The 27,134-nt window shown below is 40.4% G+C and overlaps 1 protein-coding gene across 1 annotated transcript in view; it reads right to left on the reverse strand.

The window, feature by feature from the left end:
- The window catches only part of LOC120733957 (double C2-like domain-containing protein beta), a 210,213-nt gene that overhangs the window by 82,294 nt on the left and 100,785 nt on the right, over window positions 1–27,134 (reverse strand). Inside the window, exon 3 of the mRNA XM_040032489.1 lies at window positions 19,188–19,262. Coding sequence (XP_039888423.1) covers window positions 19,188–19,262 — 75 coding nt within the window. The remainder of the gene's footprint in view (window positions 1–19,187; window positions 19,263–27,134) is intronic.

Genomic DNA, 27,134 nt, shown 5'->3' on the forward strand with positions numbered 1-27,134 from the left:
TTGATGAAACCAAATTTTCCAGTCACTGACCTTTCACTGGGATTAAATCTTTATACTTGAAAAACAGTCTGAAACAAAAACAAATGCACCACCTAACCAGCTAATACCATACACAACCTTAAATTAATATTTTCATAACTGATGCCTGCTGTGAGTGTATGGCACTGAAGTCAGGAGGTGAAGAGCTAAGATTAGGTCAGTACAAAGACACGGTGGTCGAAAACATACACTGTATATAAAAGATGGATCCAGGCACAGTGACAACTCCTACTACTGTTTTGAATCCTGGACTTAAACATATTTGCCATATTTTTTCAAACCAGATATCACAATTGACTCACACTCCACACCCACATGACAGGACAGGGCTTGTTAGTCACAAAGAACCCACAATGCAAACAGCACATACTGCTTTCTTGTCCTTTTTGACTGCAATGGTGAGCATAATCTACAAAATATGTTTTAACTGACATCTGAAACCTCAAACACAAGTTCATAAACATGTCAAGTGTTTTTGAACTTTTCAGTTTACAGATTTAAAGTCATGAAAGAGAAGCCCCTTCACATTTATAGCTCAGGTGCATGGACCGGTTCTTCTATAGCGCCTTTTTTGACATTCAAAGAGCTTTGCACAGCTCGCCTCATTCACACAGGCACTGCTTTCTATCTAACATTAACACTGCATCAGAGAGCAACTTGACGTTAGTATTTTGCCCGAGGATATTTGGCACTGGAGCAGACAGGGATCAAACCACCAACCTTCCAATTAGTAGATGACCTGCTCTACCACCTGAGCTACAGCCACCCCATCAAAGATTCTTTGCTGCAAGCTGAAATTGATGAAGCATTAACACATATTATGCTACTCCTGATAGTCTTTTAGTGAGGTGGCCTGAGTGCTTCCTTTGTTGGGAAGCTTTCCACACATGTTTAACCTGTAAGCCTCGCCTGAGTGGGCCAGAGGCAACAAGATTAGCCTTCACCTGCAGAAGGGTTACAGCATATTCATCTTGTTTGTTTGTTTGTTTTTTTTTTTTTTTTTTTTTTTTTATAAATGACATCAGAAACAGCAGTATGCGACATTACGTGATGGCAGAGCTTCAGTTCATCCTTTGTCATTTTTTTTTTTTTTTTTAGGATAGGACAGGGAGAAAGAATGAAAGAAAGAGAGGGAGAGAAAGAAAACCAAATGGGAGAAGAGACGGTGAGAAGGGGGGGAAGAAAGGAAAAAAAAAAAAAAAAAAAAAAAAAAAAAAAAAGAACAAAACTCCTGGGTCACCTGTATGGAGAAAAAAACACAGAAGAGAAAGCAAACAACAAAGAGCAACATAATAAATAAAAAAAACGGCACCATCACAATAAACTAGTTAGCAGTAGATATCAGTAGATACTAAATAATAAACGATATTGTGCAGCACGCAAGATAGACAGCGCACAATGTGCTTTGAGGCAGCAGCCAAGAAAGCTGTAGTCCGCGTCTGTGAATACCCATGTGTACACCTGTGTGCATACCTGTGTGGATCAGCATGCTTGCATTCCAAAGGTTTCTCCATGTAACGATCTGCTAGGGAGTGTGGGGAGCCACAGCCCCGTCCTCCAGGGCATGAAGCAGGTATGGAGGAGATCAAGACTCCAGACATCCAGAGGCCCCCAGAACACAAGAGACCAAGGAAGACCAACAGAGGGGCAGCCGCGCCACTGTCCCAGTAAGAGCTGAGGAGAGTCCCAGATGAGGGCTCACTCAGCAGCCGCGGAGCAGAAGCCAGGGGGAGTTGCAGTGACGCGCCCGTGAGCTCCGCCGGCAGCCAGCTGTGCCTGAGTGACCGAGCCCCAGGCCGAGAGGCCGGGGGCACCCCACCTCCGGAGTGGCCCGAGCGAGCCCCAGGCTCCAGGCCCCGATAAGCGGCCGCCAAGGAGTGAGCCGGTGTGTACCCGGACGCCCACCCCCAGACACAAAGAACCACCAACGCACCGACACCTGAGGGAGTCCGCCACTGGCAGGGGAAGTGGTGGTGGGTGGAGATAGGCCTCCAAACCTTGGAGGGCCTGAGATGTCCCCAGAGAGGTGGCGTCTGATACCCAACCTGACATATAGACACAGACATACAGGCACACACAGACACAAACATCCATTCCCACCCTCATGCTCTCATATGCACTTATTCCACACTCAACCAACGTGGAGACAGACATAAAGAGACGCTGTACACACGGTCACACTCCCCAAGCGTACTCTACGAACCGGGTCTAGGTACCCTTGCCCCTGGAGGGGGGAACTGCACCCAGACCCAGGTGGTGTTACCCTTTTCCCTGCGGTGGGGAGAGGCAGACCGCCCCGACTCCGCAGCAGCAGGGAGGCCCCACACTCCAGACCGCAGTCGGACGGCCAACTCCTCCTCCTAGCCCCCCCGCTCCAGCAGGCCGCAGAGAACGGGGGTGAGAGAAGACTCCAAACCTCCAAGCATATTCATCTTGAATCATACTTGGTATTAATGTCTGTTTCTCTTCCACAGCATGTCTTTTATCCTTCAGTCTTCCTTCTCGCTCCCCAACCGGTCGCAGCAGATGGCCCCGCCCCTCCCTGAGCCTGGTTCTGTCGGAGGTTTCTTCCTGTTAAAAGGGAGTTTTTCCTTCCCACTGTCACCAATGTGCTTGCTCATAAGGGGTCATATGATTGTTGGGTTTTTTCTCTGTATGTGTTATTGTAGGGTCTACCTTACAATATAAAGCACCTTGAGGCGACTGTTGTTGTAATTTGGCGCTGTATAAATAAAACTGAATTGATCTTGGCTGCAGTGTCCCCCAATGGCTCTCTTCAATTCTTTGGGCTCTAAGCTGATCTTGTTTTTTGTACACTTGGATAAAAGAATCGTGTCTGGATAAGTGTAGTTACTAACACCTCTTCTAGGAGGAAGCTCGGTGCAACGGTCGGGTCAGGTTCTTGGCAGTTGTTCTTGCCTTTGGAGCCTCGTCTACTTCCAAATTTCTAAAATCTAAAAACTTAGTGGCTGCACCCGGTGTGTATTAGCTTTGACCATCTTAAAAACTGTTTATAGCACCGGCTTTACATACAGGTCTCGACAAGCAAAACTTTCAAAGTTATTTTTAAAGCTTTGAATAAAAGCATTTTCTGCTCTTTCACAGAGTCTGACAAGTAGCTTCAGCCGAAGACATTAAAGCAGAATATATTTTTGAGTTTGATGAATAGATCTGAATGCTTTCTTTAAAACTTTTCATCCTGAGTTTGACAAAAGCACATTTTCTGGCACACAACTTGGCCCTTTTAGTTTTCTTTCACTGCTCTCGTAACAATGTTTTTGGCTCCAATTCAGTGAAAAAGCCTTAAAAATATTCTGCACTCTACCTGCTTAATGCCAAGCGGCAGACAGACGCGGTCAGACATTTCCCTCAGGAGGTGGTGAGGAACAAAACAGAGCTAAAATAAGTGTGTACAGACATGTGCTGCTAAAGGTGACACATTAAAAGATGTAAATCTGTGATCAAAGTACTTCAAGTACAAATCAGCCGTTGCTCCTTCCACTGGGTGTATGAGACACGAGTCCAAACGTCAGACAGTGGCTTGTTTAGTAAGATCTGCATCGCTGTTTATTGGAGCAGCCATCAGACGTACACTTTGTCACTTCATCGATTGCAAATTAGCAAGGTGATGAAAATCGCTGTGACAAGTGACGCGGCTTTATCGGCGGAATATTGTTTGGGGAAATCCTGGGAGCACGCTGCTGACATGATGAGGATGGAGACCCTGTGCCATGTGTGAGGACATGTGAGTTTGTTGAATTTAATCAATTAGCTGCTGTGATTATTTGCAAGTCTGATGGCAGGGTTCCACATAACAAGGCTCTCGCTGATTGTTTCTCCCTCAATCAGCGGTTGTTTCCCCCGAGGAAGGCTGTTGAATAGGCACACACACACACACACACACACACACACACAGTGACTGTTCAAAATTATTTTTTTAAGGCTGATAGGAACATGTTTTATAAAAAATCGTTTTAATAAACTCGTTTAATTTAATTTGAAAGCTTTCATGGTTTTCATTAATTATTCATGTATTTCCTACCTTCTTTCTGTTGTTCCAGATTTTTGATCTTATTGAATAAAATGTCTCTGAAGCATTAGAGTAGTGCACCGGATGCCGAACAAATGAATGGAATCAGACAGATTGTGGGAACGTGGGTACTGATGGTTAAAAATATACTGCGTAATTCAAAAGTCTTCAAATCAAATTCAGCAAAGGTTATTTGTTCTGTCCTCATAATTTTCCACTACTGTTGCACGGCAACAACGATGCTAACTGATTACCAGTACAGCACACAGACTGTATACCAAAGATGGGCGTAGTCACTGTGACATCACCTTTCGCTATCTCGGTCTTTTGAATTTGGACATGATGACAAAATGCTGAATCTGAGTGAGAATAGAGGGACACCACACTCATAGGGTAACACGCTGTCATGGTCCGGGTTAGTGCGGCTCCGCCCCACGTGCTGGTGATTCCACCTCGGGGCGGAGCCGCCGCGCCTCCTTGTCATCACCTCAACTGCGAGTAATCAGGTTGCGGGCTTTTTATGACCAGCGTCCTCATGCACTCCCCGCCAGAACATCTACTAAATCACTATCTCCTGGACGTCAGTGTTTTCTACTGTCAAAGCTGCTGTTTATCCGCTGGTCAGCTCGCAGCTTCTCCATAACTCTTTACCTGCCTGCCCCCCCGCTTGGCCTCGGAAATTAACGGAGCTTCTTCCTGGACTCACCTGTTCTCGCACCCGGACAACTACCCCCCCTTCCACGCTTTGTTTTCGCCTGCATCCAATGACTGTAAGATCTCTTTTCCCTGCCTTCATCTCACGGTTCCTGCTCCGGATGTTACCCGGTGTCAGGTTCCCCCCTCCGGTCCACGACAGCCCCAAGACTCCCTCACGGACCCCACTCCCCTGGTAACCCAGTGATAACTCAGCATTCCACTTTTAGTTTGGATAGTTCAGTCCGTCAGTTTGTGGTGTCTCTCTGTGTGTGACTTTAAAGCGCCTGAATTCTGCCCGTAGATTAACAGCATATTTCTGTTCTTAGTATCTTCGTGAAAGAAGAAGTATATTGCGTTCATAGTATTGCGGTTGAGTGCCCGCTCACAGTATTTATCCCTTCAAGGAGTTAAGTTGTTTTTGTTTCAGCGAGGCAATGCTAATTCTGCCTCCCGTAACGTATTAAATATTCTGTCTTGCCTTTCTTAGTTCATAGTAGATGTGTTTAGATGTGTTCAGCATCCTTGTGCATTTAGTCTTGCTCTTTGAATTCTGTAATAAAGTTAACTTTGCTCACAGTTCCTGCGTACCTGAGTGGTGTCCGCATCCGAGTCCATTTCCTTGTGTTCGGCTGCTTGGCCGTGACACACGCTTGTTAATCACATATTCAGCTTTATTTATTGTTCTGAGTTAAATCCAATGAGGGCTGTCAAATAAATGCTCTTTATGCTGCAAAGAGAACTTATCAGTTGCAGTCTATCATGAATACTAATGAGATGTTAACAGGCCTTGGCCTTGGCAAGTTGAATGGCATTAAAGAACCTTCAGCACCACTCATTAAAAGACTGAAGTGAGTATATGTATATATTTGAGGGCATATGTACGTTTTTGACCGAGTGTGGATTAGAGAAACTCCAATCTAATTTTCATGCCCGTGTGTGCAAACTTCTTACCACAACTGTATATAAAGACTCTACATGCCACCGCAACCCAGGGACACACAGAGGTGTTTACCAGCACAGTATTTGCATATAAGGTGTGCAGATACTGTGCATACCTTACAATGGTAAATTTCAAAACTATTTTCCAGTATAGGAGCAGAAAACGTACATGAAATATACATAAATATGGGAATGAGTGATAACAGCTCCTCATGCATTATGTGAAAGTCAAGGTGTTGTTGTTTTTGGTGGGGCACCTTGACTTTTCTACAAGCTTCTCATGGGAGTTACTAAGTGGATTGTTGACAGGATGTGAAGAGCAGAGGAAGTGGTCAGCTGAATTTCAATGCAGTCATATACACTGACTTGTGAGCAGGCATGTTGTTAAAACACAGTGAAGCAGCTAGATCTGAGGGTGTGATTTAATTAAAGGTTTGACTGGTTCAGATCCCTGAAATAAAGAAAAAAAAAACTTGGAGTTAGAGTGCTGCTGCTGGCTTTATCCACAGCCATGAAAGAAAGCAGTGAATTAAATAGATAATGAGTCCATTTGCAGAGGAGCTGGAGCTTTCTATTCCACACGTGTGATCAGCGTGCATTAATGGGGAAATAATTCACCGCCACCACCTGCTCATAGATGGAGGGCGGTGCTACAAATCAGCAACTGGTGTCACAAACATTTCCACTGTAGAGGCTAAAAAGGCTTTGCTCCATAGCTGATTATTCCAGCGTTTTTGCATGGATGTATAGATTGATAAGCTATACTTTAACTAGGTTTTGTTTAAAAAGCCTGCACACCTGAATGAGGCAGAGAGAGAAGTAACAAGGCAAACGCAGAGGCCTGTCGAGCTGCAGATGTGCGCTGCAGTTTTATCACAGTTCAGTAATCGGCGCCCAAAAATTGCTCGTTTAAAACTCTGACATCTGTTATTTTTCTATAAAACTATTCAAGCTGAGAAAAATCTCACTGACATCGTCTTATTTATACCGCTTTATGCCCAGCAGTGAATGTGCTAATACTCAGCGGAACCAAACAACTAAACACAATAATGGCATAATGATGCACATTTTCTACACCATTAAACTTAAAGAGGAATTCCACTTATTTAGAAAAGGATGGTCTAAAATCAAAAAAGAAGAGACAGAAGTGGCTTTGCTTCCATTTGTTCCTTTTTGTTCCTTGTCATTCAGGGCGATCGTGGCTCAAGAGTTGGGAGGTCGCCTTGTAGTCGGAAGGTTGCCGGTTCGAGCCCCGGCTTGGACAGTCTCGGTCGTTGTGTCCTTGGGCAAGACACTTCACCCGTTGCCTACTAGTGGTGGTCAGAGGGCCCGGTGGCGCCAGTGTCCGGCAGCCTCGCCTCTGTCAGTGCGCCCCAGGGTGGCTGTGGCTACAATGTAGCTGCCATCACCGGTGTGTGAATGACTGAATGTAGTGTGAAGTGCTTTGGGGTCCTTAGGGACTAGTAAAGCACTATACAAATACAGGCCATTTACCATTTTTTGGGACAAGGTCTTATAACATGATGTTACACTTACCTATAGATCTTTTTCTGTTGAAAGTAAAATAAGGGACATAGTTATGCTGGGGGTGTTATGGGAGGACTGATATTTTTGATTTTATTTTTTCTCGCTGTAAAAATAACTAAAGGACTTTGCAGTCCTGTGAAAAACTAAGTGCATCCTTCCTGCTTCTTTAGGAATGAAGACAGTAAGTAGCAGCCATGTGCTTCTAGTCAAGTGCACTTGATTGACTGATTGTCAGCACCTCTTTAAATGCTGCAGTTTGGGTAGTTTGGTGATCTGGGGATATCAGGTATGTGTCAACACAATGTTCCCAGGACTGAACATCCCAGCATACTTATCTCAGAGAAGCTGCAAAAAAACCCCAAGAGCTACAGCACATCCCAAACTCTACAGAGCTTAGTTAGCATGATGCTAAACTTCACAACAACTAGAAAAAGACTGACTGAAGAAATACAGTTTATCTGGAAAGGTTTCAAGGAGAAAGCTTCTCTCTAAAAAGAATATGGCAGCAAGATTTATTCAGCAATGTCCTTTGGACAGATGAGATCAAAGCGGAGATGCTTGGACATAATGCACCATGACAAAGCTCCATGTTTGGAGAAAACCTAACACAGCATCAACTCAGCTAATTTTAATTGTCAGCACAGAGATGATGATTTAAGCCTGTTTTGCAGTCACATGACCTGTGCACCTTGCAGTCACTGAGTCGAACGTGAACTCCTCTGTATACCAAAGTACTCTAGGGTCAAATGTCAGGCTAGCTATCCTCTAAAACTTACATAAAATCATGGTACAGGGAAATAATCCTAAGCACAGTAGCCGATCTACAACTACATGGCTGAAAAAGAAGAATCAAGATGCTGCGAAAGCCGCGTCAAAGTCAAAAAGTGAATGATCAGGGACTTTAAGAGAGCTGTGAATAAATGATTGCCTGCAAACTTCAAAGAATCGAAGCAATGCCAAGACGAGTGAGCACAGTTTCCTCAAAAAGTAATAAAAATGATTACTCCAATTTACTTCTACTGCTACCTAAAGTGAAATCGACTCATGGGATTTAGTTATTTTTTCACAAGACTGCATATAATTCTAGAAACATTTTTCCACGAGTCTAAACCAAAACTATAATCTTTTCTTAACCCTAACTGAGCACCTTCCCTCATCTAAAACTAAGCAGGTTTTAGAGTGAACAAGTGAATGTGAACCTGTAACGCAAATGAAAATAGAATGAAATGGATAAAGCAAACATTACAGTTATGTGTTGCTGGTCAATATTGCCATGGCCGGTGCATGTAATGTGACATCCATTATAAGAACACATTGGCTCTTTATAGCTAGCTACAATAAATTTGTGCTAGATAAAAGGCTTATTTTTTTCCTTTCTTCACTTTCTACATAATGAGTAAAGATAATCCGGGGTAAACGGTGATGGACAGATGGTTCATGCACCTGCACCTGCCAGATATTTATATTTTCATTTTAAATTTCTGTACAACGTTTTAACAGTTTCCAAGGATGGTTTTCTGTAACAAAACCATCTGAGACATCAGGTTGGAATCGGTTCCTACGAGGAAATTGAAATGCCAGGGAGGTTATGTTTTTGGTAGCCTGTGTGTGTGTGTGTGTGTGTGTGTGTGTGTGTGTGTGTGTGTGTGTGTGTGTGTGTGTGTGTGTGTGTGTGTGTGTGTGTCATTCTGTCTGTAAACACAATACAGTAGCTCATAAACGCAGACAATCATTCAAAACACGAAATGTTTTCAATAAATTATGATAAAACTTTGCAGGGGTGTAGAATGGGGTCGTGTAAACAATCCATTAAAATTTGGCTTATATCCACCAAGGTCTTCAAGGTCAGCAAATCAACAAAAAGCCTTTGTCATCATATAGAAAGTACTGTATAGAGATTTAAAACCTCTGACCGATTATTGAATATCTTTAAAAAACAAAATGAACATATAAGAAATACAAATCTTTCTCTTTAAAAGTTTGCGGTGTGCTTGTTGTTTTTAACCCTAACCCTTCCATCATCATCATCATAATTAAAATAATCCAATCATCAAATTTTATTATTATTATTATTATCATCATCAGCCACACTACTTCATTTTTAACACTGCGGGCTGTCAAAACGTCACCAACGCCAGTTTACACCATTCAGTCCGTCTCTGGACTTGACAGGTTTAATTTGGAACAATTACGGCATTTTATTGTGTCTGATTACGGTCATAATAACCTCCGTGAGTCTCATCGGAGGTGATCTGGCTTTATAGCAGAGCATGAAACTTCACTTCTGATTAGAGCGCAAGCAGACTTGACCTCTTTGTGTGGGTCCTAATGAGGTTCTTAGAATGAGCCTAATGATTATTTTGAGAATGATTGCAGCGAATCTTTGAGGAGGGAGAAGGTGACAGCATCTTGCTTTACTGGCACAAAAATGCAGAGGGATCTGTGATGCTGCCTGATGAGACAGGAGACAAATCCACGAGGCAGCATGCCCTCATGGAGAGTTTTTGACGTTGCAGTCAAATAATCCATGACATATTCATATAAATGTATGCGACTAACATGAAAGGAGTTGGATAGTTGGCATTAGCGCTGATGCCCTCGGCAGAACATATAAACAATGGAAAACCCCTTACATAAACTCCAAGTGGAAAATGATACAAGACAGTATGACACTATGAGAGCAGATCCTTTGTCAGACCCTAAAGATATTTGCCTAGTCTTCAGAAAGCACATTTAAAGGCTAAAAACTCCATTAATTCACAGAAAATGGAGCACACCGCTTCATCAGCAGGGCCAGAGTTGATAGACAGTAGGAGCAGCAGATGGCATGCAGAGTGATCCAAAGCCAGTGTTTTCAGTGTTTTACATAATAAGAAGTAACCATCTTGACCTCTGTCAGCATCTGAAGAAATAGCCAGTGAGGGGTAGAAACAGTTTGGCAGGCGGGGCAAAAACAGTCCAGTCTCCCCAGAAATAGCCCTCTGATTGGATGATTCTTACAGTGCCAATATTCAGTACTTGAGCAGGAAGTAGTGAACCCTTAATGTAGCGGTTGTAAAAGTAAAGAAGTGAAGGCTGAAGTGGTGCACAAGTGGGTAGTTACGAAATAAAATTCCATTTTATTTCAACTCATGTTAACTTTGCGCTCTCCAGTCTGAATAAATGTAACAGAGCAGAAAACGCCCGGTTTCACAGAAATACATGAAATAAACATAACCTCCTAACACTGCGATACATGGAGGTGGCATAAATTTGTTCAAAGTATGTGGCAGCAAGACAAAAGCAACAAAAAAATTAGATTTGAAGTTATTCAAACCAATTCCCAGTTACATTTTCTGAATCAGCAGTACAAAGATAGACAAAGTCTGCTTTAAAAGGAGGAACAACTCAAGGACATTTGAGTATCTGATTTTTTTAAACATAGTTTAAAAAGTTTGATAAGAGTAGCATGACAGATGTTTGCTTTGATTACACAAACTTGTAGGAGTAGGCAATGGATAATCGGTATTGATTTATAAATAACTGGGCACAAATAACTTCAGCTTATTATAATAGTCCACAGTTTATTTCTAACTAACTAAGCAGCTCACTATCTTTCTCTTTAATACTTTCTTTAAAGATATGAAGCATTTTGGTGTCAACTTGAAAGATCAGAGCTTCAATGTTGTGCTGAGACAGTCTGGGCCCTTCAGGAGATCCATGGAGTTCAGGGCTGTCTGACCTTCCTCTCCATGTAACCCTTTTCCACTGGGATCTGTCACCCAAATGCAGGACTCGTGGAGACAAAATGGCAAACTCAAAAACCTCAGCTTTATTGCTGGTATGAAACAGAAACTAAACCGTGAAAGCTATAACTGCAACACACAGGCAAATCTGAGGGTACGACGCAACACTGACACAGAGAAACACGGGGCTTAAATACACTGAGGCGTAATCAGGGAATGGGAAACAGGAGGGAGACCCAAGCAAAACAGAATACACTCACATGAGACATGGACCTTCACAATACAACAAGAAACGAAGACGCAGACTTGTAACGCGTTACTGTAATCCGATTACTTTTTTCAAGTAACGAGTAAAGTAAGGGATTACTATTGCAAAAACGGTAATTAGATTACCGTTACTTTCCCGTAGGAACGCTGCGTTACTGCGTTACTAAAACCGTGATTTTTTTGCGAGAATGTCTCATGACAGTGATGTAAGCGAGTGCGACGTTCTTGACAACAGCTGTCTGCAGATCAACAGTGGATAATATATCGAGTGCGGGAGAGAGTATGAGCGTGCAGCGTTTAAAGCGTGGAAGCACTGACCTTACTTTGAGTTTGATTCCATAAAAAGTGACAAAAACATTAGCATCCGTTGTGCAGTGGGCAGCCACCAATGCAGCGCCCGGGGAGCATGCATGCATGCATGCATATATATATATATAGCACATATCTGAGGTAGGCTTGGGCTGCATGGGGGTTCTAACCTGGGGTGCACGGTACTTTTACCCTGTAAAGCCTGAACCATTGCAAAGTTGCCAGAAACTTCAAATCACTTTTTAAAGTTGAGTGTTTGCTGAATCTTTAAATAATAATAATAATCATCATCATCATCATCATCATCATCATCATCATCACTTTACATTTATAATTTGTATCATACTTGCATACTTGCTTTGAATTTTTTCATGCTCTGCTATTTTTGCTGTGAAGCGCTTTGTGATGTTTATTTTGAAATGTAATGAGAAATGTTTTCTCCTGTCAGTGAGAGAGAGTAGATTGGTATTAGCAGCTGGTTCCATCCGAAGTTTAAAAATGTCTCTAGTCAACATTAAATTATGTTATTTATTTATTGTTGTACAATGCTTTGTATTTTGGCCAGTGGATTATCCTTGAGTATGCAGCAGGTTACCTGATATAATTGGTCATTTGCTTTATCCTTGTACCACTGAATCAAATTTGCTAACTGTATTATAATTATAATGATCCAAGACCTCGTTAAGAAGGACCTACAATATAAAAATTCAGTATTTTTACATTTCAGGCTAGGCTTGGATACACATCTGTTAATGAGTACTGAGACCTTCTACCTGTACTTAATGATGGCAATACATATATTTTTAATGCAGCCACTTGGAATACTGAAAGTGATTACTCATACCTGACATTAGCATATGTTGTTTTCTTCTGCAGGAGCAATTCTAAACCACAGTTTGCGTACATGATATTTCTAAACTCTTGTTTATCTCTGCAGAACGAAGAGCACACAAGCGGCTGCTGAGACCAAACAGAAGCATTTCTGTAAAACACACACTGAATTTGCTTCAAAGCTTCAAATCACTTGAATCGACTCCAGGGTGCGATGAATATACACGGCAATCTGGTCACTAGTTGTTGAGAGATCTTTCTCTGGATGAAATCTGCTGGATGGATATGATCACAGATGACATCCACAGTTGGCACAGTTCTTCTTTAACTCAAACGATTAAAGGGGAGGAACTTTCCAATTCAAACAAGCAGCAGGCAGACTGTTGATTTGTTTTATGCAAGTCTTCCATGTGTTGTGTGACGATTACTACGCTACTGTTTCACTGCAGTCTTCAAGCCTCTGGGTTCTCTCTCACTCGACTGGCATATTTGAGATTCTCATCACAAGAATTAAAGCATTAATTAATTCAGTTCAACACCATCGCCTCGCTATCCTCACACAGGAGCAGTCAGTTATTGATTCGGGTTTGTTATGAAGAGATGGAAAACACTATGTTTGTGCAGACTGCACGCTATCTGAGCACACAGTGGACAAAGTGTCGTAGCTGAGATGGCATTCACATGCATGGCTGATATGATGGCAGACTCATTTTAGTTAGAGTGTTTTATTAAGAGTTTAGATTCAGAATATCCCAACATTATGGCTCTTGGTGTTCAGGCGGTGTGTTAAATCATAGTGTGAAGGCAACAGGGTTGCAGGTACTGGCTCTCCAGACCAGTCCTTAGATCTCGGGACATCTGTCCTTCCAACACTTTGGTCTTTGGTTAAATATCTAAATCACAAAATCATGTGGTAGCCAACGAATTAATCCTGGTGACAATTTTAAACCTTCAATTTTCTAATGCCTGTAGGTCTACTATGGGTATTTAGCATTAATATTATTAGATTCATGGGCAAATCATAAGCAATTTAATTAATTAATTAAATCAATCAAATTAGTTTTCTCAATTAGTAGCCTTTGTGCAGCCTTAAGGCAATATTATCAACTAAAATAACAGCCTACTGTACACTTATGGTTACTGTATGGTGAATATGAATATGAAAAACTGCTATTACTTAATCCCAATGTGCAACTTTGTCACACTGATGAAGCTTTTCATTGTAAAATGTAATTAGGAGGGAGACATGTAATTTTATTTTCTTGCTATTGTCTCAGTATGTAGTTATTATTTTATTACACTCAAATTATTACAGTCAGATTTGGTAACTACCTTTTTTCCATCTTGAAAACAGTATAATAGGAATTTTTATAATGAAAACGTGACTTTTGTTTTCATATTTTGGGATAACTACTGGAAGAAATTGATTATTTTTGTATTTATTTATCTTTATTTACATTGTGTCAGATCTCTGAATGGTAATAGTCCATTTTACAAGTCACTTAGTCTTATCACTTAAGCAGGCATTATACATGCTTGTATAATACGCATATTTTGTAATCCTCACTGAACAATTTAAAAGGTATTCATTTTTTTTCCAAAGTGTATAATATAGTTAGTATTATTTTAAAATGTGTCTGTATCGAAAACGTAGTAAAAAGTAGTTTCAGCTCTGCCCTTATCTAGTTACTGAAGAAGTCTCTGATCTGTTGGGCCCGTCTTTGCTTTAAACGAGTTGGACCAATCTGAATGCAGCGACAATGCAATTTCTGACCGTGTTAGATCATGATTGAGCTACATTCTCAGGTGTTTATCAGTAATGGCTACTCCTTGATGTGACACTTTCAACTTAAATCAGTTGCTGTTCACGACAAGTTGCCATCTGTGCATGTTGGCATGGGGTATAGAAAATACTCTATAGCATAGCTTTAACGATCCTCTCCATTTTCCCCTTTTTTTTAGCCAGAAAAAACAGACACAATCTTTTTAGTGTGCTAAATTTAGTGCTGAATTTTTGCAATCTCTATTAATGTGAATACAAATAATAACAAGAAACACAAAGTAGCTGCTGTTGCCTCTGTGAAGCGTGAGGAGAGAAAGGCTAATTACTTCTGAAATAATAGTACTACCATTATCGCTCCTATAGAGAGAGCAGTTTACTAATGCACCCTCCTGTGTAAAATGCAGCACACCTTTGTTTTGAATGTTGTGGTTCGTACATTAGTTAACTATTTTATTTTCGGTTTCACAAAAGGTTGAGAAGGAAAACCAAGCTTGGCAAAAACAGAATTAGTAAATTAGTGATGAATCACCCTCATGCATGAGTCATACACTGATAACAACCTAATTGTATTCATTATCAATACAAAAGGAAGATGCAGAAAAGTAGTGCATGGACAAAAGACAGCGCATTGTCAGTAATTTAGAGACTCCTCCAAAATTTCACAAATCCAGTTTCAGAGGCGCTGACGCCCCTGTAGGCATGACTCTCCTGAGCTCTGACAAACAAGAAAAAATAGTCCTTTACGCTTTCATAATGAAAACATTTCATAAGCAAATAGAAAAGCAGAGCTGTTCTCTCCTCTGTGTACAGTAGCCTTCAGTGGAAATTCAGACATGTTTAGCATACATGTTACATTAAGCTAACAGCAGACATTTGCATTTTAGGATGCTGAAAGCATTTCGTGCTTCTCCACTATTGATATGATATGCTGAAACAATCCTGTGCTGATGGAGATGACTAATGACCACAGTGTAGCTCACTGCCTCATATCATTTATTGTTCATTTACTCACGTAAAAGATATGTTTGCTCATAAATAATAAGTATAAGTGCAATCTTTTCTTTTTTCAGCAATGCAATTCTGACTCATGTCTAATAATAGAAAATAACACAAGCCGAGTTAAAAAAAAAAAGTCAAACCTGACAATGCACGCGTCATGTACACTATAAAACAGGGATGGGTAATTCATTTTCCCTAAGAGGCTGCATGGAAAACTGGGACTGTTGTGGAGGACCCTGTGCATGTGCATGGCCTTCCACAACAGTCCCTGTTATAAAACATGGACTTAGTTATTATGATGTCATTGGTTAGTGAAGTACCGTAATAAAGCTTCATTGAGGTTTCGAAACAGGAGATATTGAGTAAAGGGTGTATCTGGGACACTGAACGTTGATTGGCTAACAACTTGTCAATCACAAGTCATTAGCCAATGAGCACACCCTCCTTTCTGACACTAAATGACCAAAGCTTTATTCAAAATGACTGGAAAAGAGTCATTGAACTGGCAACCACTGAAGAGAATAATTAGTAACGGCTGCTTTGGCTTTACTTCCCAGACTTCCAAATGTGCTTATGACTGATCTATACAGTGATTATCCCAGATAGTTTGTAAGATGTAGACTAATATAAAAGTTGATGCAGCATTTAGGTGAGATCTTGCTATAAGTAGCTATAAGTAATCTTTTCATTGCAACATTGAAGTATGAATCAACATTTAGAAACAAAAAGTTCTTTCTTATCTTCTGGTAAAATGCCTACAACATGTCTGTAACAGAATTTAAATTATCTGTCAGTGTGGTCCTTTCCAAAGAAAACCTCTGAACAGGAGTGACTGTCAGTGACTGTAATTAACTCTCATTAAGGTTGCTCATTGTTACTGAGCAAACTCAATACAGTTGTGTGTCAGCTCTGTGTTTTCGTCTTTCATGGTACTTTAAATATCAGAAAGTACAGAATTTTCCCAGGAAATCAACACCTGATGGAAACAATAGTTAAGTAGTGTTCCTCTAACTACTGGTGGTACAATAGCTACATGGCTATTTATGACTTTTTTCATATAACTCCATCCATAAACCATCCATCTAGTCATCCATCCCTGCTTGTCTAAAGTATGATCATGTTAGCACCATGCTAACCAGATATTTTATGTTGTCCAGTTCTTCCTGGCAGATCCCAATGGGCCAGAAACCTCCGGGCTCACTTTGGGGTCTCCCCCCAGTGGGGCCGACCCAGAAAACCTCCAAGAGGAAGTGCCCATGATCCAGATCAAAAGCATAAACCTCCTTTTGATGACTGTGAGCACCTCACAATATGTCCAAAGTGGTGCTTATACTTGCAGATACAGACAGCTGCACACAGCATGGATGTAAAGCACCTTGAGGCGATTGATGTTGTGATTTGGCGCTGTATAAATAAATTGAATTGAATTGAATGAGTATTTATTTGCTTTACAGCTCTTTGAAATCTGCTTGAACTCCACCTGAAGGGTGCATGCGTTATTGGCGAAGTGTAAGCTAATATCTCATTGTCAAGTCCACATGGTCACAAAAACTTGGGATGTATCTATGGGCATTATCTGCCTCACTGTGATACTAAAACTTACGTCATTTGCACCCAAGTGGACCTCGAGATGCCTCAAAGGCTGAAACCAGCAGCTCTACAAAGGAAACTCATTTCAGCTTCTACATCCATCATCCAGAAACCTCCCACCCAACACAGAGCAAGCATCCACTGCTCTCCTGCAGTGGACCATAGCCCCAGAGTTGGAGGTGCTGACTCTCACCCAAAGTGGAAACTAACTGGAGTTCCTGCATATCACAAACAGGATTGGGGACAAGCGGCAACAGTGACAAATTCCAGTACCCACAAAATGGACTGCACCTTTATTTTCTACTCTACTGGAGCCCTCACAGTTATTTTTTTACAACTTCCCCATTCCTAAGCACTTTTCTATTTAACATTCCCACTGTTCACCTATCACATATCCAAGGATACTTTGGCATGCAGACTGGAGCAGCCAGAGATCAAGCGACAAACCTTATGATTAGTAGATGACCTGCTCTACCTCCTGAGCAGAAGCCAGAACCAAAATAGTTTTTGACATTGTGTCAAGGACTGAGACACAGATCTGATGGCCCTAAACTTCTGCAGAATCCCCCAAAGGACCAGGTCATGAGCTTCATCCAAGTTCACATTGTTCCTTCTTTCACACAGACATAACTACAAACGTAACAGCAGAGTGAAATCAAAGCTGAAGTTACGCAGCAAGAGCAGAGCCAATTACAAAGGTCATTTCAACAGAGATGAGTTTGAAAAGGTATTGTAAGAAAGGAAGATGTGAGTCAGATAGCTGGATAATCACAGCTTTGGCTTTCATTAAGCTGCTTTTGTAGAATGTACGTATTCACAGGATCTATATAAGATTTGATGGTTTTAATGAAAGGATTACGTCACCCTCAAGGACGACTGTGAGGTGCAAGAGAGTTAAAGTAGTCACCGGTTCTCACAAACAACCGGTGAGTCATTTCATGCGTTGAAACATTTCAGTCTTTAATTTATATGTATAGGTTTGAGATCATTTTGTCTGCAAACTGTGAGAGCTCCAACAGCTTTTCTGCAACAGTTTAAAACTTAAATCTTACGCCTGTACGAGTGCTTCCGCGACTCTGAGCAGATCAGCAAGAGCTTTAAAAGCAGAGCACGTCACTGGTAAGCGGGTACGTTAGGTCAGTCAGTTAATGTTTACACTGATGAAGCCTTGCGCTGACATATCCACACTGCGGTGCTCCATGAATCATGAAATAGATTATTAGACCTCGTCTCCTTTTATTGCGGGTCTGAGAAAACCACAAGAATGCCTCAGGACAGACTGTATGTGCAGTAGGGAACACTGCTGACCCATCAAAGCTCGTGTAAAAGCGTGATCGGCTTAGAGTGTAAAAAAAATCTGTTTCTGTAATTCTTGAAATGCAGAGAGTGGTCATTGTTAATCTCTTTTTATTCTTTCTCATCACAACTTCTTCTGCTTGCTCGTGTTATCTCTTCCTTTGTGTGTTTGCAAACGTTAAATTGTGACCTAGAGGGATTTGCATTTTGAGAAGTATTCATATATAGTATTGCAGTGCGACTATGTTATAGAGGCAACATTTTACATCCCTTTGTTAATTACTTGTGACTTTTTTATAGGGAGTATATTTTTGTTCCTTTATGTGTTATTAAGTTTTATGCTCTAATGTCACTTTATCCTGAATGCTTGAATGAACAGTTTCATAAAAACAAAGATCTCTCGATAAACGTCTGTAAAACAAACATTTTATGCAGAAAAAGAACGATTTGTTAAATTTCTTTGAGATCTTAACTCACATTCCCTTTCAAAGATTTAGAGAAATCCTGTACCATACCAACTCTATTTACACAGTGCTTTAAAAGCAAAGTGCTGTAAATAAAAATGAATAAATCCATTTCAACGATGAAGAATAAAAACAACAATAATAAAATAAAAGCAGAAACAAACCACAATAAAACAACAGAAACAACTAAGATCATTGTCACATGCTGGGTCAAAAGTCAGAGAGTGCAAGTGTGTTTTAAGACTAGTTTTTAAAAAGGAGAATGTAGGTGACTGTCTAATGTGCAAAGACAATTGATTCCATAACCTAGGCGCGCCAATAAAGAATGCTCAGTCCCACCTGAGCTTCAACTTAGATTGCTGTATATGTAGTAGCAACTGGTCACATGACCTGAGAGTGCAGGGGTAAGGCGGCTCCAAGCCCTGAAAACGACAGGCCCAAAGCTAACGGGTGATGTCAGGGTACTCTATACTTGTGACGAATGTTTTTTTCTTTTCTTTGTGTACAGAATTAACAAATGAGATATTATGATTACAGATGCAGTATGTGTAGGCGAGCTAGTGTTTGCATGCAAACCTGAAAAAGGAAGTCCAGTGAAGAACAAGCAAACTCAATACTGACCAGGCTGTGTGGTGACAAATGTGCAAGCCTGTTGTTTTAAAGGAAACAGACAAAAAACAAAAAAAACACACCTTGCTGGCGCCTGGCAGTAGGTGCAACTTGACGTAGGGATCTGACAGCCCATTGTGGTCCATTGGCTTGAGCCCCTGTGAAAGAAAAGAATCATGGTAATAAAAATGACATTTAGCACTTCCTTGTTTTGGACACTACTCCTGTTTTTGACAGTCAAATTTCCACCGGTGAAGATTTCCCAAAAATTAGGGATCTTTAAAGGAGCTCAGGGCATTGCAGGATTAAATTATATTAAACTGGAATTATTCTACACCTCTTTTTGGAGGGGATACTTTTTGAAAATTCTTAAATTTTTGGGATGTTTCCTGCAGCAACATTATAAATTTGAATTATCAGAACCCTGCCGCATTTTAATTATATCACAGTCAGTACCACATTAAATCCATTTGCTTACTTTATGTCTACTGATTCAGGTGATTGAGTGAAAGCAGGAACAGAGCTAGGATCCCTTTTACCAAGCAGTAAATCAGCAACAGAATGACTCAAATCTTATTCATACTACACTGTTTTGCAGTCTTACCGTCCCCTGAGTCATATGGTGTCATTTTGCCTATTCTTCTGCATTACCGCCACATACTGTGCCGGAGTAGATCAATGTGTCAAAAAGACCAATGAAGTGTAAATAGGCTGCACTGAAAATTCATACAACCGTTTGTCTGAAGGAACATTTTAAATAGTTTCAGTCTAATAGTCTCAGAAAAGTTTGAAGAGCTCTTTTGATGGAAAGTGTAAAATTCACCATACTCAGTGAGACAACAAGCTACAATCCAGCAACCGATGCAGTTACTTCAATTGTTTTTATTTAGGTGTGCTCAAAGTTGCTCATTCATGCTGTCAAAGCTGTTGGAACATTACTGCAGTGTAAATGAAACACGGGGGGAAAGAGCCAACTAAGGGGCCGTCTGTGAATACTCTGAAAGGTGCTTTTTATGGAGATGATCCAAAAGTTTATGATTTGCTCTCTGGAAGAAAAATGATATCCAATAATCCAGTAAAAGGGAAATCTCTGAATATGTTGCTAAACTAGCATGTAAATATGCAAAATCACAAAAATGTAAAAGCTGCATGCTCTGAGGATGAGAACAGACCATGAAGACCATTAACATGTCTTACTGAAACCTGGAAATCTGCAAAAATCTTCTGCATGCTGCTTCTTACACTTTTAATCATTGCATAAAATCTGTAGTGCCTGAGAGATCCAGCGCAGTGCCACATCAGCTGGAAGGTTGCTGAGGAATGCTGAAGGGAACTTACTAAAAAAAGAAATGTTTTATTTCTTTGAAGAGCAAATCGATGAGGCTTAGAGAGAGCAGGAGATGTAAAGGCCACTCATTCAATGACCAAAGCAGGACAACACCGCACCATGTGGGTGCCCGCTTCATGAAGTGAAAGGACCTAAAGTGTTTCCTGAATCAAATGCGGTACGAACACAAAGAAAAAGTTAAAACCTCAAGCAAGTCGTCTTTGACCTCCTCTGGAGACGGAACTGTTCACACTGCCGACTCCTCCTGAGATAAAAGTTTAAACTGAAGTCCTTGAAGTAGCTGAGCAGCAGTTTGGATATTTTTTTTTAACATCAGCATAAATCGTATTCACGTTATTAGGTTGCATTAAAATCTGACCAGTACACTCAGAGAAATAGCAATTCTTGTGAGAAGAAGGGTGGATCAAGCCTAAATAATGCTGGATTCCATATTATTTTCATTTTTTCAGGTTCCTCTTCTCGAGCAAACTCTCACTATTTGCAGTTTTCAATTCTAATTTTCCACAAACTTTGGTGGACAGATCAGTGGGTTGATCTATGGGCCTTTTGAAAACATGCACACAATAAGCCTGCACGAATCCTGCACGACACAATCCACGAGATGATTAAAGTTTGGTTGCTGCGTTGTTTTGAGGCCTTAGGAAGTACCCCCAAGGACATTATACATCAGATTTTCAGAGTCTGAGTGACTATCCTCATGACTAAACTGACCTTTATGTGTAAAAGGAATGTAAATCCCTTTAAAATTGAACTCTGGATTTAGTTCATAAAGTTGAGATTTAGAACTGATCAAAATCGAAGCAGTGGAGAAGATGTCCTGGTAACATTTTAAAAAAAAGATGTATTCTTTTGCCTTAAGCTAAAAAAAAAAAAAAAAAAAAAAAAAAAAAAAAAAAAACACATCACAATTTTAATCCATAACAGAAAAACAAGAAAATATCAGGACTGAACTTTGATTAAATAAATATCAGCAAAACGTGCTTGTTTTCCACTCATTAAGCTTTAAGTTTTACTTTATTTTTTCCAAGACAAAATGGATTAAAGCAGCAAACATCACACTTTGTGCCTGAAAGCAATCCCCCTCTAAGAGACAAGTACAGTCTAATAATGATTGCTACATTGACATTACAGTTTGAATCTGCAAGGCTATTATCTCTTACTGAAAAATAAGAAAATAGGAAGTCCAAGGTAATTTTTTTTAGTTTTTTGAGGTGCTCTTTCTTCTACATTTTAATGAGTAGCTGATAGGAAGGCGTATAAGCTTGATATCAGCAGTTCTGTCTGCGGTTTTCATCAGTAACTAAAGACTCTTTTGCCGTAAATTGTCCTTCCTGTAGTCATTTAGTAATCATGCAGGAAGAAAATAAGGAGGAGTCTCTTACAAAAGTTAATCGTCTGAAATTTCTACTCATGTGAAATTATCTGTGACTCTTCAAAGAAACAATTTCACCTGTGTGATTGCCGAGCATCGGTTTATTTTAAAAAGTGTAATATTCAGTATATTACAGCTTGTTCCTGAACCATCTGAAAATGTGCTTTTTATTCCCCAGTTCTTCTGAATATCAGCTGCTTATAATGACTTCAAAGTATACATTTCACACAAAAAAGTCTCTATATTAATGAAGTCATTAATATACAAGAATTATTGTTTAACGTGTTGTTTCTGTCTTAACCAATACGGTGCAGGGTTTGCACCAAAAATAAGAGTAATGACAGATTAGAGGATGCATATGTACGTGTCAAAGACTGCTGAAAAGCCAGTGGAGGAAACGGAGAGGTCCGCAGCATCACTTCCTTTTCACTCGACCAGATGAGTCATGAGCTCGCATCTTCATTCGGAGAGAAAAGTATCCGACGTGCAACAACAGCTCACTGGATTTATAACCAATGATGCTAATTACCAAGACCCATGGCTTTATTCATATTAAAAATAGGAGGCCCTGGCTCTAGTGAAGGCAGTCCATGACTGTTAGTGTTCAAATGTGTTTCTTCTTTTTGTATCCAGGCATGCTGTTACTGCATTGACGGTGTGTTTGGAATCATTGTCATGCTGAAAAATAAAGCTGCTGCTAATCAGATGCTTTCCAGATGGATCAAAATCTGACGTTACTTTTCCGAGTTCATAATTTCATGAGTGTTAAGAAGATCCACAACACCAGAGACTGATAACTAGCCCCAAACTATGACAGTGCCTCCACCGTGTTTTACAGATGGATTCAGACACCCACTGTAAGCCTCTTTCTCCTGATCTCCTCTGTACATACTGATGACTTACATCAAAACATTCAAAGTTGATTAATCTCTGCATCAGACCTGTTTACACTGATTTTTCAGTCCAGTTCTTGTGAAGTTTGGCATAACTGTTACTTGTACACAGCATCAAACATCCTAATTTCATAGCACTGACTCACTTTTCAAGCTAGCCCCAAGTGGCTGCTAAAGGAATTGCAGTTGCTTAATTTTAAAGCCTGTGGAGATTGCTGCTTGGTTTGATATAATGCCACATTCAAAGGCTGGTTACTCAAGTTTTTATTTAATGTTGCTCTTGGTGCATAAATGATAGAAAATAATTAAATGTAAGGTCATAAATAAATGTGTATTTTTCAGACCATAAGGAGCACCGGATTATAAGGCACACCAAGCAAAACAAAACACAATCAGTTAAGTCAAATTTTACAAATTTGAATGACTAACCTCGTATTGTGGATGGATTACCTCAGTTGTTCTCCTGACTGAAGTTTGGTCCATTTACAGCATCCTGCCATGCGATTGCATTGGTCCCTAACCATCGGGAACCCTCACGTTAACTTTTATCGAGTGGAAAAAAGTTAGCGTTCATCCTCCAGCTTCACTGTGTTTATGTTATGCTAATATAGCTGTGTCGCTAGCGGTCACGTAGCCCATCATTATGTACCCGCTAGCCCAACTTCAGTAACCCTACAAACGTCATTGCTGTTTAGTTTTCTGTCTTCATTTATGTTGGAAGTGATAGCAGAGCTGTACGTTTGAATTTTGTCAGAAATCTCTCAGTCAGAACATGCTATATCAAGTTAGCGGAAACTAGCGAGCTAACTTCCTGCTAACTTAACTCAGTTAAATTTAAGGCATTCTGTTTTCATCGATGCCTAGGTGATAAACTTAATTGTTACACCTGGTAAAGCAGCAATACTGATCGTTTTATTAAAGATTATAGAATTTAGGCTTTTTTGAACAGTGATGCTGCAGTGTTCGTTTGACTTTGGGACCTGAAGCAGACGGAGTTTTGGACCCAGATTACTCCGTGAGGCTCCTGACTACGGTAGCCATTTTTGAGCACTGTTTACCACATAAATCGGTTCGAGGTCAGTGAGCACAACCAGAATTCATACATAAGGCGCACTGTCGATTTTTTAGAAAATTAAAGGATTTTAAGTGCACCTTATAGTGCGGAAAACAGAGAACATGTGAAGTGAAACAGATAATAATGATCTCCAGTTTGTCTTTGCCCTGGACGTGCTTCTGAATCCCACACAAACACTCACAGTAAAGAAAGCCAGCCCAAATAATAAACCATCTTGAGCAATAAAGGACAATAAGGCTTAAAAACCCCACGGCTTAAGGATCACGCAATACAAAGTTTTTATTTCTCATCTGAGTAACAATAAAGATCCCCTATCACAGAGAACAGCCATCACGCAAAGGAGAGAATACTTTATTATGAGCCTAGCACCATTATTTTAATCGTTTCCCGTCTGTGTGTTTTTTCTTTAATGGACCAAAAATGGAAAAATAAAACAAATACGATGTCTATTCTCCCACAATTATCAGGCTTAATAGAGGCACTCGGCACCAAGCCCAGCACTCAGCAGGAATTACTGGCAGCAAAATGACACACTCAACTGTGTCTCTAATAAGGCAACACTGCTGCTTTAGATCCTGCCTGTCACAGAATAGAACCATAGTGACACTAATTTCTTTAGCTGACTCTCATAAACATGTCCACATTTTGATGTGCCGGACACACTTAGTTCTCTGACATCTGAGGAACGGACGCTGAACGCCCAGACGGAATAGATTTCATTGTCTGCTGTTATAATGTAATCAGTTTAAGGGGAAAGACGAAGGAGACGAGTGCTGCTTCCTTCAGGTCTTTCTCCTTTGATTACACAGACATAGATACGTCTACATAACAATTCAACGTTTAATTTGTTTACGCTCCGATTGGATAAGACGTCTCTGCCTTTTGAGGATTTTGTCGTCGCTCTCGTGGTTTATTTGCTGTGACCATACTACAAAAACCGAAATGTCGCTGACAAGGTTGCTCACGTAATATGGTATTAAACTCCACTTTGTGTGGACTAGATAAATATAACTAATCCAATGTGTCAGGTTTTTACTATTATTTTTATCCTTCACTTACATTAGGAGTATTTTTATGATGGCGAAGCTCTGTATGCATAAAGGTGTCTTTAAGTGGTTGATGAGACTATAAAATTTGTTATTTAAATGCAGTTTATTTACCATTTACGTCTCACACACTGTATGCCTGACAATATGAGTAACAGGCATAGAGACATTTCTTTAAAAAGCAAATCATCAAAAACACAGTGACAGCACAGAAAACACTAACGGATCAGTCACACTGACTAAAAATAGGCCCGTTACTACAAAAAAATTAGTGGTTGCTCGGTGACTGTGATTGGCTAGTTGTTTGCTCTGCCTCTTGGAGCAAAGGTCAATTTTATGAGGCTATCACTGTAGCTAGTGGATATTCAACCCAAGATTTCTGCTTCCATACACTCAATTACACTAGAGTAAAAATAGGACAGCAACCTACTTGTGACTAGAAGAAAAAAAAAAGCCCTGTTGCCTGGCGACTGCATTTAATTAATCAAGGTGACCAACAGGTCACCCAGAAGTTGAACGTGCAACATCCTCAACATCTGGGTGACAGCTTTTGATCTCAAAAGATTTCACAGGTTGTTCGGTGGAAGGAAAACTGTGTCCAAACAGTTGTGGGACAACTCGGGCTGACTGCAAACATTCTCAGACAGACTGCAGAAGGTCTGCAAATAATCGCCTAATTTATAAGCCCTGAAATGCCAACAATCAGTCTCAGTCAGCCTGTGTAGTCTGCGTTTCTTTGCAGTGGGGGACTCTACTCAACTGGTTGCCAACTCAGAAAATAAATAAATAAATAAAAGCATAGTTGTCGAGCACTTATGTCGTTTTGAAATTAAATTGATGTCGCTGTTTGAGGAGAAATTCACGAGTTTCTGTTCTGGATGGGTCTGATTTAAGTAGATAATGTGAATTTTTGTGTACCTGGATGGCAATAGAGTTGTAAGCATTAATCATCATATTGTCACAGACAGATTGCATGTAAGTGCCAACTTAAACCCCCAAAAAGACTAAGAGCAGACTGATTGCCGTCTTTAAAGCAACCACTGCAAAGGGAATGAGACTCATTGCATATAGTTGCAATAACTGCGATGTCCCAATCTCCAATCGCTATTTTCCATAGTGTGACTATAATGTAAGGTCACAAAGATGATACAAGAACAAGACAGAGGCTAGGCAATGACCTTACAGAGAGTATTTCTCATAATGAAAACACTCTGGTAGATGCTAAATTTAATCGACATTGCTTTAAAATGAGCCTCCACAGCAAGGGGGTCTCATTTTGTTGAATCCCTTTTGCCTCATCTTGTCCCCTTCATATCGCTTCCTCTCCTCCTTCAATTACATCTTAGGGTGGAAGGACTAAAATGCAAGGAGAGGAGAGAGGAGTTGAGGAGAGGAATCCAGTATGTGCAGTTTGAGAAGGGGCAAAGAGTGAAGGAGAAAGTGCAGAGTAAATGCACAGCAGGGGGAGGGATATAAGGGCACAGGTGAACTCAGTCAACACAATAATGAGGCTGGGAAAGGATCAATGAGGTAAGTGAAGAACACAGAAATCCACACGAGGAACTAATCTTCAAAATGAAGCTGGAAGTATAATGAAAGAAGAACCATAACTCAGTGTTTTCACACATGTGATGTTTAGTCGGTTTAAATCCAGCTCAAGGTTTGGTTTCCTTTGTGCAGATGTGAATGCGATAATCTGAGATCCCTTTGGAGGTGGTGGCCTCAGTGTGGTTCCAAACAAACTCCTGAGTGGTTCATTTGTGGCGAGAATGGGATTCAAACTCAATCGGAGACAACTAACATGTGTACGGTGATGAGGCAGAGTGCCGAACGCACACCTTCTTCCTGCTTTCACTCCTGTTAATCTTTCATCAGTCACAGCTGCCCTGTAAGCAGACTGAACACTCATGTGATCTGAAGTGATGTCTGTGTGAAAATAAACCAAAACTGCTGGGAAAACTCATCTGATTTGGACCAGAAAGAACTATAGAAAGGAAAATGCTCTAATTTTGACCAAATGTTACTTTCTGCATTTATGTGCAGTTATGTCTTGATGCATCCTCAATCATCCAGGAAAGTAAATCTCCAAAAAATTGATTCTGTTCATCTGGACGTAGCGTTTTGTGGGAGAAACGTGTCGTCACTCATCCGAGTGACTTCTTCAGTCTCAGCTGACTGCAGGTTCCCCCAACCTTATAAACAGTACATTTGCATAATGACTGAAACCAGCCCACTGAAGGGACAATCGGCTGGGAGGTCAGTTCCTTAATCTTTAATTATGCAAATTCTCATGACC

This window comes from Simochromis diagramma, unplaced genomic scaffold (genome assembly GCF_900408965.1).
Source record: "Simochromis diagramma unplaced genomic scaffold, fSimDia1.1 OVJJ01000216.1, whole genome shotgun sequence".
NCBI lineage: Eukaryota > Metazoa > Chordata > Actinopteri > Cichliformes > Cichlidae > Simochromis > Simochromis diagramma.